This window comes from Mandrillus leucophaeus, unplaced genomic scaffold, assembly GCF_000951045.1.
Source record: "Mandrillus leucophaeus isolate KB7577 unplaced genomic scaffold, Mleu.le_1.0 Scaffold32, whole genome shotgun sequence".
NCBI classification, from domain to species: domain Eukaryota; kingdom Metazoa; phylum Chordata; class Mammalia; order Primates; family Cercopithecidae; genus Mandrillus; species Mandrillus leucophaeus.
The window spans coordinates 136,564-155,826 of NW_012103365.1; the positions used below are offsets into that span (position 1 = coordinate 136,564).

General features: G+C 42.8%; 2 protein-coding genes across 2 annotated transcripts in view; both read left to right on the forward strand.

Moving 5' to 3' along the window:
- LOC105545157 (ATP-binding cassette sub-family A member 3-like) overlaps window positions 1-10,912 on the forward strand; it is a 140,726-nt gene extending 129,814 nt beyond the window's left edge. Inside the window, exons 22-25 of the mRNA XM_011987955.1 lie at window positions 2,017-2,090; window positions 2,488-2,619; window positions 4,657-4,808; window positions 10,480-10,912. Coding sequence (XP_011843345.1) covers window positions 2,017-2,090; window positions 2,488-2,619; window positions 4,657-4,808; window positions 10,480-10,912 — 791 coding nt within the window. The remainder of the gene's footprint in view (window positions 1-2,016; window positions 2,091-2,487; window positions 2,620-4,656; window positions 4,809-10,479) is intronic.
- The window catches only part of LOC105545124 (cytochrome b-c1 complex subunit 2, mitochondrial), a 31,562-nt gene continuing 22,078 nt past the window's right edge, over window positions 9,780-19,263 (forward strand). Inside the window, exons 1-4 of the mRNA XM_011987908.1 lie at window positions 9,780-11,064; window positions 14,843-14,926; window positions 15,025-15,174; window positions 16,153-16,217. Coding sequence (XP_011843298.1) covers window positions 11,032-11,064; window positions 14,843-14,926; window positions 15,025-15,174; window positions 16,153-16,217 — 332 coding nt within the window. The 5' untranslated portion in view covers window positions 9,780-11,031. The remainder of the gene's footprint in view (window positions 11,065-14,842; window positions 14,927-15,024; window positions 15,175-16,152; window positions 16,218-19,263) is intronic.

The following is a 19,263-nucleotide window of genomic DNA, read 5'->3' on the forward strand; positions in this document are numbered from 1 at the left end:
AGATTACTTAAAGAAACAAAAGCAGAAGATTTTCCAAATATTAAGAAAAACATAAATATCCAGGTACAAGAGGGTCACATATCTGCATTCGGATTCAATACAAACAAGGCTACATCAAGACATTATAATTAAATGGTCAAAAATCAAGCACAAAGAGAGGATCCTGAAAGCAGCAAGAGAAAAAACAAAAGCAAATAACATATAAGGGAGATTCCATAAGGCTAGCTGCAGATTTCGCAGCAGGGACCTCATGGGCAAGGAGAGAGTGGGATGACATGTTCAAATTACTGAAGAGAAAAAAACCTGTCAACCAAGATACTGTATCCAATACTATGTTGAATAAGAGTAGTAAGAGAGGACATCCTTGTTCTTGTGCCAGCTTTCAAGGGGAATGCTTCCAGCTTTTGCCCATTCAGTATGATATTGGTGGTGGGCTTGTCATATATGGCTCTTATGAGTTTGAGGTATGTCCCTTCAGTATCTAGTGTATTGAAAATTTTTAACCTGAAGCGATGTTGAATTTTATCGAAGGCCTTTTCTCCATCTATTGAGTTAATCATGTGGTTTTTGTCTTTAGTTCTGTTTATGTGATGAATCACATTTATTGATTTGCGTATGTTGAACCAGCCTTGCATCCCGGGAATGAAGCCAACTTGATCGTGGTGGACAAGCTTTTTGATGTGTGGGTGGATTCAGTTTGCGTATTTTATTGAGGATTTTTGCGCTGATTTTCATCGAGGATATTGGCCTGAAGTTTTCTTTTTTTTTTGTATCTCTGTCCAGTTTTGGTATCAGGATGATGCTGGCCTCATAGAATGAGTTAGGGAGGAGTCCCTCCTTTGGTCACCAGCCTACATGTACCTGTAGGAGGTAGCTGGAGACCTCTGTTGGAAGGTTTCACTCAGTCAGGAAGAAAGGGATCAGGGACCCACCCAAAGCAGCAGTCTGGCTGCTTTTTGGTACAGCAGGTGTGCTGTGTTGTGGGGGACCTTTCCTTGTTTGGACTGCCTGTATTCTTCAAAGCTGACAGGCTGAAGTGGCTGAGTTGACCAAACCACAGAGATGGCAGCTGCCCCTCCCCCAGGAACTTGGACCCATCTCAGGGAGACTCCAACTCACTGCCATTGGTTGGCTGGGATTCCAAGCCAGTAGATCTTAACTTGTGATGTGATGTGGAAGTGGGGCCTGCAGAATGTACTGCTTGGCTCCCTGGATTCAGCTTCCTTCCTAGGGATATGTACAGATGGACCTCCCACCTTGCCAAGGATCCCAAGGCTGGAGTATATAAAACTCCTGGGTCTCTGTGTATACCTGAGTGGATGCTCTGTCAAGACTTCACAGAGCTCTGTGTATCAGACCCAAGGCCCTGGTGGTGTGGGCTCACAAGGAGATCTCTTGAGCTGTGGGTTACAAAGACCCATGGGAAAAGCATGGTTTCCTCGGCAGGGTCTCATAATCACTCAGTGCTTCTCTTGGCTAGGGGTGGGGGTCCCTTTGGCTCCATGGGGCTCCTTGGTGGGCCATCTCCACCCCGTGCTCTTCCTTGTTCTCCATGGGTTGAGTTTTTAGCCAAGTTGGTCCCAGTGTGAGAATCTGGATATGTCAGCTGAAGGTGCTAAATTCACTCACTCCTCTCCATTCTTCTCCGTGAGTACTGGGAACCACAGCCACTTCTAATAGGCTGTCTTGGATTGGGTCCCTCTGCAAACATAAGACTTTTAGAAGGCTCAGGTTTTTCACATTGGGCATGTCAGCTGATAATTTATTGTACCTCAAATCCTGCCTTCAATAATTGCTATGAACTCCACATAATAAGATGATTTCATGAGGAATAAATCTGCTGAAAGCATTAACCATGTCATGGATACCAAAGAGAGTGGGTTAGCGGGTCATATCTCCATTCATATTGACCTCCTCTATTCACCCCTCCACAGTATACAATTAAATGTAGTAATATTTTGGCAATTTCAAATGAAGCCTGTAAGATTATTCGCCTGTCCTATTTTCCTTTTTTAGGTAGTGTCTTAAAACATGAGAATCAAGGGATCCTTAACTACTACATTCCTAGCAAGGACAATCGCTGGGGAAAGGTGATAGTAGCAACCTTGCCCTTCTAACATTGCATGTTAAGAGAGCACTAACGATGGGGAGTATTTGGGATTTGGGAATGTGGAATGGGAACCTGGCATTGTTGGGGGAGTAGCAACATTAGGTTGCTTTTCAAACACCCCTAGAGTTCAATAGCTACAATTTCTTATCCTGAATTCCATTATTACTCCATATCCATCAAGCAAATGGGAACAGAGAATGGCCTCCTCTCACTTTCTCAATTCTCTGTTCTTCCATCTTCTCACCACTCCCTTCTGTACCTTCTGTCTTCCAACATACACTTGATAGGAATTGGGGGAGTGGAGGAGAGGCTCATGTGAGTTGGGGGCTGAAGGGGAGATTGCAATGGTAACTGCGTTTTTGTTGCTGTTGTTAAAGGTGTTTGGCATTTTGGAGCAAGCTAAAGAGCAATTTGATTTAGAAGACTATTCCGTCAGTCAGATCACACTGGAACAAGTTTTCCTGACCTTTGCTAACCCAGAGAAAGTATCCAGTGATGATGAAAACGAGGTGCCATGAGATTCATTTACAACCAGTGACCCTCGTGTCTTTCATAGATGACACCTGGATGCATAGGGGGACTTTCCTGTGCATGTGTATCTTGGTGTAAATATATTTACATAATAAAGATTTTCCCAAAGAAGAAAGTTTGTCCCCTTCATTGCAGATTTAGATGAGCAGCCTGTTTCCAGCATGCTCAAATCCGAAGACATTTGGTGAAATACCCGTTTTCTCTCCTTGAGATATGAAAGAGCAGCATTTGTCAGGGTTGGGACAGGAACCTGTTCCTGAGGGTTCTGGACATTTGAACAGAAAGATCCAGTAATGATGGAGCTGTCAGATGGAACAGCCCAAAGAACAAGAGCTTTATGTTTTAGCAGTTGAGTTATGGATAAGAAGAGCATAAGGCCTGGATCACATCAGCTTTCCCATGGATACATACACACACACACACCACACACATTCACACTCACACACAGGTGCAGATATACATGCACATACACATATATCTAATATAAATCATCAATGTTGGAGGGCTGAGTTGCGTTACTATTTCAGACATCCAAAATAAAGTTCATATGCTTCAGTTGAAAGAGAATTTTTGCACCAAGAACATTTGGGGTCCATGACCAGAAAAAAAAAAAAGATTATTTAAAAATAATGTGTTTTCTTTTCTACCATTGTCTCCCCTCTAATAAAGAAGAAAAGAAGAAGAAATAAAGTGAAGAGGGAGGGACACAGAGATACTTTCTTCTGATTCTTGCCTAGGCAGATACTTGGAGTCCCCCATAAATAATATGAGAAATCTAATCACCTCTTCAGGATTCATAGACAACTGAGTAGAAAACTAGGATGGTTCTTGTAGAATTGCAAGATGAAGAGAGTCTATAAGGCTGCTCTATTTTGGGGTGACTTGTTCAATGTTTTCAAATCCTTACTTGGATATTGTTGGTTATAAAGTGACATCCACCAGATGCTTACTGTTCTTTTTTTCTTTTTCTTTTTTTTTTTTTTTTTTTTTTAGATAAAGAGGGAATTTGAGTTTGTTTCTATGAAGTGTCTAGGAGTATAAGAAGTCTCCAATTAAAACAAAATTGAATTTATAGCTCTTTCTCTGGTTCGTAGGCTATGCTCACCTGAGTGTAAATCAACAGAGGGGTTTGACTAATTGCTAAAGCAACACTCACTGCAGTCTGCAGGTTGGCGGGGTGGGGAAAGGCTTTGGTTCTGGTTCAGCCTTTATATGGACCAGCCTTTATATGGACAAGATGTTGTACAGGTTGAACAGTGCAAATACATCCATGGCGGCCATTCCCCTTGGAGTTCTTGATTAATGAGAAGACCATCTCATAATCTAGTACTCCTCCAAAATGAGTAGGCTCTGGAATTTCATTTCTAACTTCTTTATCCCCAAGATCATTAAAACTGAATTATGGAACCTACTATTCCAATGTCCTACAATAGATCTGACAGCTATAATTCTGTAGCCCTTTAGAAGAAAATATCTTGGTAGGACTCTTAGAAGTATGGCCTGGAAGACTGTAGGTTTGCCATCTTATCCATGTTGTCTAGTGGGATAGATGACTTGGGTTTTTACTTAATACAATTCTTGTAATTAGGTTAAGGTCAAGAATTGGTTATTGTCCTGAATTTGATGTCTTGCTAGAATATATGACTGCTCAGGAAATAATGACCATGTATGCCACATTATGGGGAGTCTCTGAGCCCCAGATCCAACTGTAAAGAAATGGTTGAATTCACTTGAACTGGAGCCTCATGCTGATGAGCTTATCAACACCTACAGGTGAGTCATTATGCTGCTGCACCTTTTGTTGATGCTGCTAATGTTTGAGGTGCTTCCTTTTGTCCCTGCTGTTTGAAATGAAGCCCATAGCAACACCTGGGCTCGTTTTCGCACAGTTACTTAATTATGAAACTGTCTAATGTTCTAGGTTTCAGATATGAGTAATAAGGCAAATCAGTGTAGCTTCACATCTTCCTTTTGCAGAAATGAAACAATAAATATTAGTTTTATTTGAACTGTAGCTTCTGAACCTCAAAAGCTATCAATTAAGAGAGAGTTTAGGATTGCTAAAGCAGCTAGAATTTGAAGAGCAGGGTGCTGGTAAAGAGGAATTTGAAGAGCAGGGTGCTGGTAAAGAGGAGGCGAGGGCCCAGAAATTTGAATGGGGTTTGCTGTGAGTCATGAGCTGGCCTGTGCCATGTGCAAAGGGAGAGATGCTGTGAGGCCTATCAGAGAATGGCACCTGCTGGACTGAGAACTGAATGTGTTACCGGTGGAAGATAGCTGAGTTACTGGCGGTGAATCTGTGTGCAGCTGCAGCTACCTCAATTCTTGCCTCCTCAGAAGAAAGAATTCAACAGAGGGGCATAAGGCAGAAAAAGAGACCAAGGCAGGTTTCAGAGCAGGAGTGGACGATTATTTAAAAGGCTTTAGAACAGGATAAAAAAGGAAAGGCCTGTAATCCCAGCATTTTGGGAGGCCGAGATGGGCGGATCACGAGGTCAGGAGATTGAGACTATCCTGGCTAACATGGTGAAACCCCGTCTCTACTAAAAATACAAAAAACTAGCCGGGCGTGGTGGCGGGCGCCTGTAGTCTCAGCTACTTGGGAGGCTGAGGCGGGAGAATGGCATGAACTCGGGAGGCGGAGCTTGCAGTGAGCCGAGATCACGCCACTGCACTCCAGCCTGGGAGCACAGCGAGACTCCGTCTCAAAAAAAAAAAAAAAGGAAAGGAAAGTATGCTTGAAGAGACCCAACCAGGCACCGAGGTCAAGCGCCCTGTTTAACAGTGATCCTAATACTTTATAGGCTGGCCCCTTTCTCATGATTCTTCCCTTAGGGTGGGCTGCCCGCATGCCTGGTGCCCCCCTCACCCTTTGGAGGTGAGTACGCGCAGCATGTTCCGGAAGTTGTCCACATGCCCATCTGAGGCTTTCTTCCCTCAGAAGTTCCAGTGGAGTAACCCTGGAAAGTCATACTCTGCCATTTTATTTCTTAATGCACATGCCCAGGAAGTTGCTACTCCCTGGTGTCTGCATTCAATTAACACCGTTAATTTCGTGCAACAGGTGTTGACTATCAGGAAATGGTCTCTCCAATTTATCATTTTTTTGTTTTCTTGGTTTTTTTTTTTTTTTTTTTTTTTTTGGAGACGGAGTTTCGCTCTTGCTGCCCAGGCTGGAGTGCAGTGGTACAATCTCGGCTCACCGCAACCTCCACCTCCTGGGTTCAAGTGATTCTCCTGCCTCAGCCTCTCAAGTAGCTGGTGCCCGCCACCATGCCCAGCTAATTTTGTATCTTTAGTAGAGACAGGGTTTCTCCATGTTGTTCAGGCAGGTCTCGAACTCCCGACCTCAGGTGATCCACGTGCCTTGGCCTCCCAAAGTGTTGGGATTACAGGTGTGAGCCACCGCACCTGGCCCAATTTATCACTTTTAGAGAGGCAATGTGATAACTGTCAAATCATCACTCGACATTCCTGGTGGGTGGGGGGAGAGCCCTCTCCTGCCCCGCTCATACCTGTCTAACTACCTGTAACAAACGTAGACCCGGAGTTTACATAGTGCAGAGAATGTCGGAATTCTTACTGAGCCACAGTAGAGACACCTTACTAAGCACCCCTTATAGTTTTAACTCCAGAAAAGCCATGCCTTAGAAGTAAAGATCATGTCCTAGAATAAGATCAAAAACGTAAATAGACCCACCCTAACAAAGAATAAAATAAAAGCCTGACAAAATCAAAGGGAGCATGTGAAATATACGAAAGCTGGGGAAAGACATTTACTTCTGTGAACCAAAAAAGTATCTGAGACAGGTCTCAATCAATGTGGAAAGTTTACATGGCCAAGGTTAAGGATCAGCGCCTGACAGCCATGTATATGCCTTTCTCCAAAGATGATTTTGAGAGCTTCAATATTTAAGGAGAAAGGATTGATACGGGTGAAAAGGAAAAAAATTTAAAATGTTAATTTCAGCTCTTTGGGAGGCCAGTCCAGTGGACTGGCCTCAGGAGTTTGAGAACAGCCTGGGCAACATGGTGAAACCCCATCTCTATCAAAAATACAAAAATTAGCCAGATGTGGTGGCATGCGCCTGTGGTCCCACCTACTCGGGAGACTGAGGTGGGAGGACTGCTTGAGTTCAGGAAGTGCTGGAAGCACTCAAGCCTGAGTGACAGAGTGAGACTCTGTCTCAAAAGAAAAAAAAAAAAAAGAAAAATTTAAAAATGTGTGGGTAGACAAGAGACAAAGGGTTGCATCCTCTTGAATCTTTGATCAGCCTTTCACTGAATATACAATTTACATGTGAGAGGATGGGCAGAGGAATAGTCACTTATGTCATTGTCTGGCCCAGAGAATCTTCATTATTTTTACATAATATAATGTAAACAATAGGGCAGAGGAAGCAATCAGATACACATTTGTTTAAGATGGACTTTCAGTTCTGTCCTTTGTCCTGAACCTGTGAAAATAAGCTATCAGGCCTGGTGCAGTGGCTCACGCCTGTAATCCCAGCACTTTGGGAGGCCAAGGTGGGCAGATTACCTGAGGTCAGGAGTTCGAGACCAGCCTGGCCAACATGGTGAAACCCTGTCTCTACTAAAAATACAAAATTAGCCCGGCGTGGTGGCGCATGCCTGTAATCCCAGCTACTGAGGAGGCTGAGGCGGGAGAATCCGCTTGAAACCAGGAGGTGGAGGTTGCAGCGAGCTCAGATCGTGCCATTGCACTCCAGCCTGGGTGACAAGAGTGAAACTCTCTCAAAAATAAATAAATAACTAAATATTAATTAATTAAGCTATCAATTTACATTGCCAGGGTGAAATTCAACAGAACTGTTTTAGGGTAAAGATCTTCAGACGCGCATGTAATTTCCCTGCGGGCAAATTGTGAGGGAGGTTATGTAGCTTTTTATCCTTATAGCTGTCTTATTTAGGAATAAAACGGCAGGCAGGTTTGTCTGACATCATTCCCAGCTTGAATTTTCCCTTTGGCTTAGTGATTTGGGGGTCCTGAGATTTTTTTTTTTTCCTTCCACACTTCCTAACTCATTTTATCTATGATAGAAAAATGCATGAATAGGGGGAATGAAAAAGTTAAAGCCAGTATCACTCTGGAACATAAATGCACAAATCCTAAACCAATTAGTAGCAAATGAGGTCTAGAAATATATTAAAAGAATAAAACATCCAGACCAAGCTGTATTAATCACAGGAAGGAAAGATTTATTTATAATTTGAATCAATCAATATAACTTAACACAGTCTTAGAATGAAGACCAATCTGTTCACCTCAAAACATGGAAAAAGTATATGTGACCAGAAACAATAATTATAGCATATTACAAATTGATGTGAACTTTCTTTTTTCCTTTTTTTCCCCTGAGACAGAGTCTCACTGTGTTGCCTAGGCTAGAGTGCAGTGGCGTGATCTCGGCTCACTGCAACTTACACCTCCCAGGTTCAAGCAATTCTCCCTGCCTCAGCCTCCCAAGTATCTAGGATTACAGTGACCCACCACCACACCCGGCTAATTTTTGTCTTTTTTTTTTTTCAGTACAGACAGGGTTTTGCCATATTGGCCAGGCTGGTCTTGAACTCCTGACCTCAGGTGATCCACCCACTCAGCCTCCCAAAGTGCTGGGATTACAGGCATGAGCCACCATGCCCGGCCCCGGGAATATTTCATCAGAGATAATACTTGACAGGGTAGGATTCTGAAAGGAATGGGAAGGAAATGCCAACATCGAAATTATGCATTGGAGAGCCATGATTAATGCCTCCAGCCCTAAGATGGCAAGGTAATGTTGTTCCCAAGTATAAACCCACATCACTTTCCTTTGGTGTGTTTTACTCCTACTGTTGCCTCCTTTCCCTTTATATTCTCCCAACCCATGCACAAACACACTCACCATGAGGGCTCAGCTCAGGGTAGGTAGTTGGGCTCCATGGAGTCAAATTGGACTCCACGTTAACAAAACTAACAATTCGAGCTTTCCAGCAATGAACTCGTCTGCTCTTCCATGTCTACTCTTCCTGTCTGCTGGTTTCCACTCCCAGGGCTTTCAATGTGTTCTACACAGAAACCAGTTCAAGGACTGGGTTTTCTTCTGCAATAAAATGCTAGAGCTGTGGCAGAGACCTCCACTGTGAGAGCAGCCATGGAATTGGCTAGGAAGTGACATGATGTGGAAGTGGTAGATGTGTCCACAAGATGGCACTCCTAATTTGTAGTTTAATGCTTAATAGGCCCTTTTGCAATGGACAAATGAGATTTTATGATTTATGTAGCTGGTGTCATGAATTATGTTTCAAATCCTGCCACATTTTGAACAGAATTTATTTTTGCCCCTTTCCAATATTGGGTCATAACCTAAGAATGAGAGGACATTATAAGCAGGTGTGTGTGTGTGTGTGTGTGTGTGCGCACTTGAGCGTGGAGACTCGTGTGTTCCTCCTACCTGACCTGAACTGTTGAATGAAGTTACAATGACTGGACTCAGGGTCGCAGCTAACTTGGGAAATGGGATTTTGAAGTACTGGAAACAGCTTTGTATGCCATGCTAATGAACTTGAACTTTATCCTGAAAAACGTGGCTGTCGCAGGTGGCTTGATCACAGCACTGCTTCCCAAATTTCACTCAATGGTACCTGTATAATACATTCATGATTTTTGCTGTATATCCGTATCATCAAGTTACTTAACGTTTTTACACCAACTTTTATTATTTTATTAATGTAAAGAGGAAATTCACTAGTAGCATTGCTTGTCTTAATCAAAATAAATATATTATTAAAATGGAACAGTGCTAAATAAGATGTACACATGGACATAGAGTGTGGAATGACAGACACTGGAGACTCCGAAAGGTGGAGGGGTGGGAGAGAGGTGACGATGAGAAAGTACTTAATGGGCACCATGTACATTATTCGGGTGATGGATAAACTAAAAGCCCAGACTTCACCATTACTGCAATATATCCACATAACATAACTGTACTTGCGCCCCTTAAATTTATACAAATTTTTAAAAGGAAAAAAATGGAAGTGTTCATCTATGTACCAACTTAAAATCATCTCATGCACCACTAGTGTTAAGTCTACCACACGTGAGGAAACTGTATGGTACGAATTGGGTTGAGGGTGTCCCCAGCAGGCACAGAAATTGGGTTGGTGCCAGGTTTTTAATGCCCGGACCTTAAATCGTTAGACAGCGCGAGTCCGTTGTAGGCCTGGAGCAATTCAGACACAAGGCAAAAAGGACATAAATTTGCCTATGCCTTGTAACGTCTACACCACCAGCCTTTCTGAAACTATTGTGCATACGAAATCATCTCAGAATCTTGTAAAAACACCGATTCGGATCCAATATGGGACCTGGAGTTCATACATTTCTAATCAACTCCCAAATGACATTGATGCTGATACTGTCGGTTTCCCAACCAAGCAATGTAGCAAGGTACGAAATTCTTAAGTCCCTAAAGGGCAGGGACCACGCCTCCCGCGTTAGCACAGTGCCTGGCCCAAGGCACTTTATGGGTTAACACTCGCTGAGGACCGGAGTGAAAGCGCCCCCAGATCGTCACGTGACTGCCTTTCTCCGACAGCCGGTTTCGGCTCACATAACACATCTACTGTCCAAAACATTTCTATTTTTCTCACACAAAAACTACAGTTAAGTTTTTATATTCTATGTAGCCCCAGCCTAGGACGTAAGATCCACGAGACCAGAGACCTTGTGATGATTCCCCCAGGTTGCTGACCCTCCCGGTGTGCCCCGGGCCTGCTCTGGGGGACACAGCGGCGAATATGCTGAACAAGGCCCCTGTTTCACGGAGCTAAAGATCCAGTAAGGACTTCACCCAGCAAGAGGCAACTACGCTGGGCTTCGATGCCCAGTACCTCTGCAGAAAGGCGGAATGGCAGGAGTCTCCTAAAGTCCCCAATGTCCGAGGACGCGGAAACCCACGCCCCCAGTGCAGGTGTCACTCCGAGGGGCGCCTGCGCAGTCCCAAGAGAGGCGCGTCCCATTGGACAATCCCGAGCGGAAGAGCCCAAGGTAGCCGGGGGAGTTGTGACGGGCCGCTGAAGACGTACTTAGAAAAGGGGTGCATACTGGATATTCAGGCCAGGAGAAGAACGCAAAAAGTAGTGACGTACATTATCTTCTGCATATTTACTTGGGAAATTGTGTTTCTCCCTATTCTGAGTCTTGGAGGAATTGGACTCGTCCAACCTTCTGCAGGGAGCAGTAGAGCGCGGCAGTATAGAGAGTAGCCCTCACGAAGGGGACGTGGGAAAGAGGTGGCGGGGAACGCTGGGAAACTCCCGGCCTCCGCCACCATCTTGTTTTCCTTAAGCCGGCGGGACCGTTTGTGTCAGAACAATCTTGAATCATGAAGCTACTAACCAGAGCCGGGTCCTTCTCGGTGAGCTCAGGCGGCGGGTTTGGGAAAGGGCTGGGGAGCAGTGTGTCGGCAAGGTGATACGAGGCGGAGGTGTCTGGTCTGGGGTCTGGGCCTTGGGATTCGGTCTGCCCTTCAGCTGAACCCTGCGGGCCAAGTGGGCTGCAGACTGGGTCAGGCTTTGGAGGCCCAGCTCATTCTGTGAGCAGAAGAGACCTAACACCGGGAAACCTGAAGAGAGGGGCAGGACGTGAGAGCGGAGTTGAAGCGACTCCCTGGAGAGACTTATGAAGGTCATTCCGGCACTCAAGTGCTGGAGAGCGAGATCGCGAAACCCAGAGGGAGCGGGAGGACGGCGCAGACTTAGCCCCAACCTTCACTTTATCAGCTGCAGCCTCTGCTCCTTGGTTTATCACGGAGCATCAGTTTCCCCAGCGAATAAAGCAAAAGAAAGGAGCTCATGCAGATGTAACACTTATCACAGTGCCTGGAACTTCATTCATTGTTAATTACTACGATGTCTTAGTAGTCTAACGTTGCTTTTCTTGATCGTATGTTAGACGGTTCCTCCAAGACGTCTCTGTCCTCAGAAGCTCCTTACTTAAGTTTCCCCTTCAAGCCTAAATTAAACATAGCTGTCACTTGGGAAAAACTCACACATTAGGGTTATATCACGATGGGGCAGTCGTTATTAAGCGGGGTAAGGGGGAACACTTTTTAAAAAAATATATAGCGAGGGACAGTATGCCCCCAGGGAACCGGTGAGATGTCTGGAGACGTATTTAGTTGCAACAACTTGTCAAGAGGGTGGTATTGCCATCGAGAGACCAGGGACGCTGCTAAACTTACCCCTACAACAAAGAATTGTCTAGCCCCAAGTGCCAGTAGTAGTACCTGTGTTGAGAAACCCTCCTAAAATGGAGATGCAAAAGACCAGACCTGGGCATGGAATGTTCTTATGCTTTATGTTTACGTGAATGTGCTGTGGGCTGTATCAATTTCGGCTGTAACTGCATTAACCTTCCTGGTATACCTAGACACACCAGTGATTACCCTTTGAGGGAAGCATGGTTAGATTGGTAAAAGACCCCAAAATGTCCTTCTCCATTCTATTTTACAATAGAAAAAGCTCAGAGAAAACAGTTGGAGAGGCCCAAAGTAAACAAATTGCAGTAAACTTGAAAGCAGTTATTTATGTTTCTAATTTTAGCATTTTATATAGGAGAATAAGCTTGATATATCTTGTTATTAGAACAAAATAAATTAGTAATTGCATGACAGTTACTAGGATAATTTGCTGATTTGAATGGGACGATTAAGAAGCACATTTACCGGTCTGGCGCGATGGCTCACACCTGTAATCTTAGCCCTTTGGGAGGCGGAGGCAGGCGAATCAGTTGAGATCAGGAGTTCGAAACCAGTCTGGCCAACTTGCTGAAACCCCATCTATACTAAAAATACAAAAAACAAAAAAAATTAGCCGGGCGTGGTGGCGGGAGCCTCTAATCCCAGCTACTCGGGAGGCTGAGGCAGGAGAATCTCTTGAACCCGGGAGGCAGAGGTTGCGGTGAGCAGAAATCGCGCCACTTGCACTCTAGGCGACAGAGCGAGACTCCATCTCAAAAAATATATATATATATATCTCCAACAAAGTGTCACTATTTGGGCACATTTGGTTGGAAAACACCTAAAGTCTCACTTGGTAGCGGAACTATGGATTATTCATGTTTGAATTGCTATGCCCGTATACCTTAAAGTTTACTTTTTGGAAAATCATAGGTGAAAATTACAAAGAAGGTTAACTATACCATACCCAGCAAACTAAACTGATGATGATAAAGCAAAGCTAATTGTAATTCATAACGGAAAAGCAGTACTAAAAGCAAATGATAACCAGCAGCCAACCTAGTACAGCACTAGTGCTGGATGTACAACAAAGAGCCTTCTGGACAGCACAGAGTGGAGTCCTTGCAGCCTGTGCGGGGATGTCTGGGAAACTCCAGCGACGTGTTCATTGGGTCTTGGGAGCACCAGGTTTTATTCACTCATCATCTCCTCGGATAACCTCATGAACTTTAGTCATAATCAGAATGATTTTTATGGCATCGTATAACATTTGCCCAAACAAACTGAATAAAATGAGTGCATTTTGGGTCCATTATCTAATATTTAATGGGACCCTTTTACCCTACCAGTAACTGCATTTTATATATTGAGAATCCGCCGTGGATGAAGCCATTGTTAATCTAAGGATGACGTACATGTCATAAATGTTTTATTTAGTCAAAAAAGGTGAGACGTTTGGTTGTGTAATCTTAATGCAGCACATGAGAGTGAAGATACAATGAAAAATATTGAGGACTTGGAGGAAGTTGCTATATACTTTGTCTTTTGTTTTCTTTTCTTTTGTTTTCTTTTCTTTCGAGTTTTGCTCTTGTTGCCCAGGCTGGACTGCAATGGTGCAATCTTGGCTCACTGCAACCTCCGCCTCCCGGGTTTAACTGATTCTTCTGCCTCAGCCTCCCCAGTAGTTGGGATTACAGGCGTGCGTCACCATGCCCTGCTAATTTTGTATTTTTAGTAGAGACCGGGTTGCTCCACGTTGGTCAGACTAGTCTCGAACCCCCGACCTCAGGTGATCCGCCCACCTCGGCCTCCCAAAGTGCTGGGATTACAGGTGTGCGCCACCGCGCCCAGCTGCTTTGTCTTTTTAAAGGTTACTAAGACTATTAAGGAGATGAAACTATTTCAATTGGAAAATAGACTGAACGGGTGAGATTCATTGGGCAGATAAAAGAAGCAAGAAGCTGAAACCTATAAAAGGTTGTGGAGGCAGGCTGGGTGTGGTGACTCCCACCTGGAATCCTAGCACTTTGGAAGGCGGAGGTGGGTGGATTGCCTGAGCTCAGGAGTTGGAGACCAGCCTGAGCTACATGGTGAAATGCCGTCTCTACTAAAATACAAAAAATTAGCCAGGTGTGGCAGCATGTGCCTGTAATCCCAGCTACTTGGGAGCTACGACAGGAGAATTGCTTGAATCCGGGTGGCGGACATTGCAATGACCCGAGATTGCGCCGTTGCACTCCAGCCTGGCACACAGAGCATGACTTGGTCTCAAAAAAAAAACAAAAAGGTTGTGGATGGGGCGATCTGACACTTTTCCAAAAAATGCCAAAGCTTTAGAGCTACAAAGAATGATGAAACTTTTATAAGGTAACTGAAAGTTAAGAAAATACAGCGATTCTTTACATCATAAACAAATAAGCATCAGGAACTCTATAAATCACTAATAAATAGAGGTTTAAGAATAGCTCGGGTAAACTGGTGGGTTAATAAGTTATGCAGCTAGGCGGGGTGCAGTGGCTCATGCCTGTAATCCCAACACTTTGGGAGGCCAAGGCAGGCGGATCACTTAAGATCAGGAGTTCGAGACCAGCTTGGCCAACACAGTGAAACCCCATCTCTACTAAAAAATACAAAAACAAAAACTAGCTGGACATGATGGCACGCACCTGTAGTTCCAGCTACTTGAGAGGCTAAGGCAGGAGAATGGCTTGAACCCAGGAGTTGGAGGTTGCAGTGAGCCGAGATTGCACCACTGCACTCCAGCCTTAGCGACAGAGGGGCATTCTGTCTCAAAAACAAAAAAAAATGTTATGCAGCTAAATCCTCCCGTGGAGGTGGTTATTGCTCCTTTTACCCCTGAACACCCTCTGTTGCTTGGGTACCCTAAGGTACCATGCTTTTATATAAAGCACTGTTCTTGTAAGAAATGTGTGTGACCTGTGTTTTTTGTGTTTAGAGATTTTATTCCCTCAAAGTTGCCCCCAAAGTTAAAGCCACAGCTGCGCCTGCAGGAGCACCGCCACAGCCTCAGGACCTTGAGGTTAGTCCCACTAACTTGCTCACTAGAACCCATACATGCCTTACTCTCTTTGGTAATATGAAGATATTCATTATATCTCTACTTTATTTTAAATACAGTTTACCAAGTTACCAAATGGCTTGGTGATTGCTTCTTTGGAAAACTATGCTCCTCTATCAAGAATCGGTTTGTTCATTAAAGCAGGCAGTAGATATGAGGACTCCAACAATTTAGGAACCACCCATTTGCTGCGACTTGCATCCAGTCTGGTAAGTATCTTCATTACCTCAAGTGTTTGGAAATGCTGTGGTATCTTGGTCCTGTGAAAAAGAAAAACTAAAATCAAAGGCTTTATATTTGCCTCCTTGACCTGCCATAACAAATTACCACAGACTGGGTAGCATAAACCAAATAAATTTATCCTGTCACAGTTCTAGAGGCTGGAAGTCAAAGTCAAGGTATCTAAGCCAAGCCAAGATATCAGCAGGGCTATGATCCCTCTAAAGGTTCTAGGAAGGCACAAATCCTCCCCTGCCTGTTCCTAGCTTCCAGCAGTTGCCCACAACCCTTCATATTCCTTGACCTGCAGCTGCATCACTGCAGTCTCTGCCTTTGTTGTCACATGGCCTTCCTTCTGTCTGTGTCCACATTTCCTCGTAATAAGGATACCATTTATATTACATTTAGTGCCCACCATAATCCAATATGATGTCATCTTAAGTACTTAAATCTGCAGAGACCGTATTACCAAATAAAGTAACATGCAGACATTCTGGCTGGACATAAATTTAGGGGGGAACACTGTTTAACCCAGTACAGTCCCTTAATGTAGAATGAGAAACCACAACATATTTGCTGCAGAGAAGCACTAAATTAGTATCCATATGCACGTTGATATTAGAGCATAAGAAATCAGTAAACAAAATTTTAAAACGAAGTGCCATAAATTGAAAGAAAATTAACTCTTTTTTCCCATATGCAAGTCTCTTTCAGAATAGACTAATGAATCCAGTAAGCCTGTGTTTGACAGTGGAAATTTTATATGAATGTACTTAATATAAAAATCTATGCTTCAGCTTTTTGTTGAGCCTTGTTTTATAATTCTTAACTAAAAAGGATGCAGGAATTTAGTAAAATTCTTTTTAAATCTGCTCATAATAGTTAGACAACAGATTTTGACATAGTGTAATGTTTAGCAAACTTGTCATTGAAAAACTACAAAGATAATCGTTCTTTTCTTTTTCAAGACGACAAAAGGAGCTTCATCTTTCAAGATAACCCATGGAATTGAAGCAGTTGGTGGCAAATTAAGGTTTGTTAAATAAGTAATAGAAAATAGTGAAAATGCCAGAAAATATTCAATTGTGAGGGAACTTTTCTCTGTTATCAAGGAGGTTGAGGATTTCTTAAGTAACACAAGAAGGAAAAGACTGATGAGTTTGAGTACATCAAAATGTAAAACATCTTTATGTCTTAAAGTAAAAATTTAAGTAACTGATGGGAATAGATATCTGCAATATATAGGCATACCTCGGAGACATTGCAGGCTCTGTTCCAGACCACCACAAAATATCGCAGCAAGCCATAGGAATTTTGTGGTTTCCCAGTGCATATAATAGTTACGTTTACACTATACTGCGGTCTACTAAGTGTACAATGACATTTTATCTTGGGAAAAAAGTACATAACCTTTTAAAATATTTTATTGCTTTAAAAATGTTAACAATTATCTGAATCTTCAGCAAGTCATAATCTTTTTGCTGGTGAAGGGTCTTTCCTCCACGTTAATGGCTGCTGACTGATCAAGGTGGTGGTTGCTGAAGGTGGTGGTGACTGACAATTTCTTCAAATCAGACAACAATGCAGTTTGCTGCATTGATTGACTCTTCCTTTTATGAAAGATTTCTCAGTAGCATGAGATGCTGTTTTTAGCCATTTACCCACAGAACAACTTTCAAAATTAAAGTCAGTTGTCTCAAACCTTACCACTTTTTTATCAACCGAGATTATGTAATATTCTTTGTTATCATTTCAACAATGTTCACAGCATCTTCAACCAGGAGTAGATTCCATCTCAAGAAACCACTTTCTTTGCTCATCCATAAGAAGCAATTCCTTATCTGTTCAAGTTTTATCATAAGGTTGCAGCCCTTCAGTCACATCTTCAGGCTCTACTTCTAGTTCTCTTGCTCCTCCCACAATATTTGCAGTTTCTTCTCCCTCTGAAGTCTTGCCTCTCAGAGTCATCCATGAGGGTTGGAATTGGCTTCTTCCAAACTCTATGTTAATGTTGATACTTTGACATCCTCCCATGAGTCACAAATGTTCTTAATGGTGTCTAGAATGGTGAATCCTTTGCAGAAAGTTTTTTAATTTACTTTGCCCAGATCCATCAGCGTCTTCACTGTCTGTGGTAGCTATAGCCTTACAAAATGTATTTCTTAAATAATAAGAGATGAAAATAAAAATTACTCCTTGATCCATGGGATGCAGAAGGGATGTACTGTTAGCAGCCATGAAAACAGTATCAGTCTCCTTCTACATCTGCATCAGAGCTCTTAGGTGACTAAATGCGTTGTCAGTGAGCGGTAATATTTTGAAAGGAACCTTTTTTCTGAGCAATGGGCTTAAGATATTCCATCAACCATGCTATAAACAGATATACTGTCATCCAGGCTTTTTTGTTCCATTTACAGAGCACAGGCACAGTAGATTTAGCATAATTCCTAAGGGCTGTAGGATTTTGAGAATGGTAAATGACCTCAACCTAAAGTCACCAGCCACATTAGTCCCTAACAAGTGTCTGCCTGTCCTTTGAAGCTTTGAAGCCAGGCATTGACTTTAGCTATGAAAGTCCTGGATAGCATCTTCTTCCATTGTAAGGCTGTTTTGTCAACATTGAAAATCTGTGGTTTAGTGTAGCCACCTTCATGGGTGATCTTATGTAGATCTTCTGGATAACTTGCTGCAGCTTCCATATCAGCATTTGCTGCTTCACTGTGTACTATTATATTAAGAAGATGGCTTCTTTCCTTAAAGCTCATGAACTAACCTCTGCTAGCTTCAGACTTTTCTTCTGCACCTTCCCTCTCTCAGCCTTCATATAATTGAAGAGAGTTAGGGCATTGCTTTGGACTAGGCTTTGACTTAAGGTAATGCAGTTTGATCTATCCAGACCACTAAAACTCTCTATTATCAGCAATAAGGCTGTTTTACTTTCATATCTTTGATGTGTTTGGTGGAGTAGCACTTTAGTTTTCTTCAAGAACTGGACTGGTGCAAGAGGCTTAGCTTTTGACCTGTCTCTGTTTTTAACATGCCTGCCTCACTTCCTCAGAAACTTAATCCTTTCTAGCTTCTGGTTTAAAGTGAGAGACATGAGACTCTTCCTTTCACTTGTATACTTAGAGGCCATTGTCAGGTTATTAATTGGCCTAGTCAATATTGTTGTGTCTCAGGAGTAGGAAGGCCCAAAGAGAGGAAGAGAGACTTGGGGAACAGCTGGTCAGTGGAACAATCAGGACAGAAACAGCATTTCTTTCTTTCTTATTTATTTATTTATTTATTTTAAAGACAGGGTCTTGCTCTGTTGCCCAAGCTAGAGTGCAGTGTTGCAGACATATCTTATTGCAGCCTTGAACTCCTGGGCCCAAACGATTCTTCTCCCTCAACTTTCCAAGTAGCTAGGACTACAGGCACATGCCACCATGCACAGCTAATTTTTTATTTGTTGTACTGATGGGGGTCTATGTTGCCCAGACTGATCTTGAACTCCCGGCCTCAGGCAATCCTCTCACCTCAGCCCAGAGTGCTGGGATTACATAAGTGAGCCACCATACCCAGCCCAGATTTTTTATATATTGTGTTGTCAGTGGTAAAGATGATAGAGAATGTCTCATTCTGCCGATAGGTTTATAAATTGATACAACCACTTAGGAAAGAATCAAGGAATATCTAGTAATACTGAAAAACCCCACAGTTTTTAATCACATGCACAAAGATATTCTTTATAAAGACTGGAAATGATCTAAGTGTCCATCTTTAGGGAAGTGGATAAAGTATGACAGTCATGATGAGACCACTACACGGCCATTACAGAATGAACTAGATCTGTACATCAGTATAGCACAGCTGAAGGACAAAATAGTGTGTGAACAAGCAGGTTTCAAGATTTTTTTAAGGTATAGTTTTTAAAGCAGAAAAATACTATGTAGTGCTTATGATTGTAGTTTCCAGAGTGGGAGAAAGTGAGGGAATTGGCCTTGAAAGGGTATGAAAAGATCTTCAACTGTATTTGCCATTTAAAAAAATTGTGGTCAAATGTATGTAACATAAAATTTATCTTCTGTTTTTTTTTT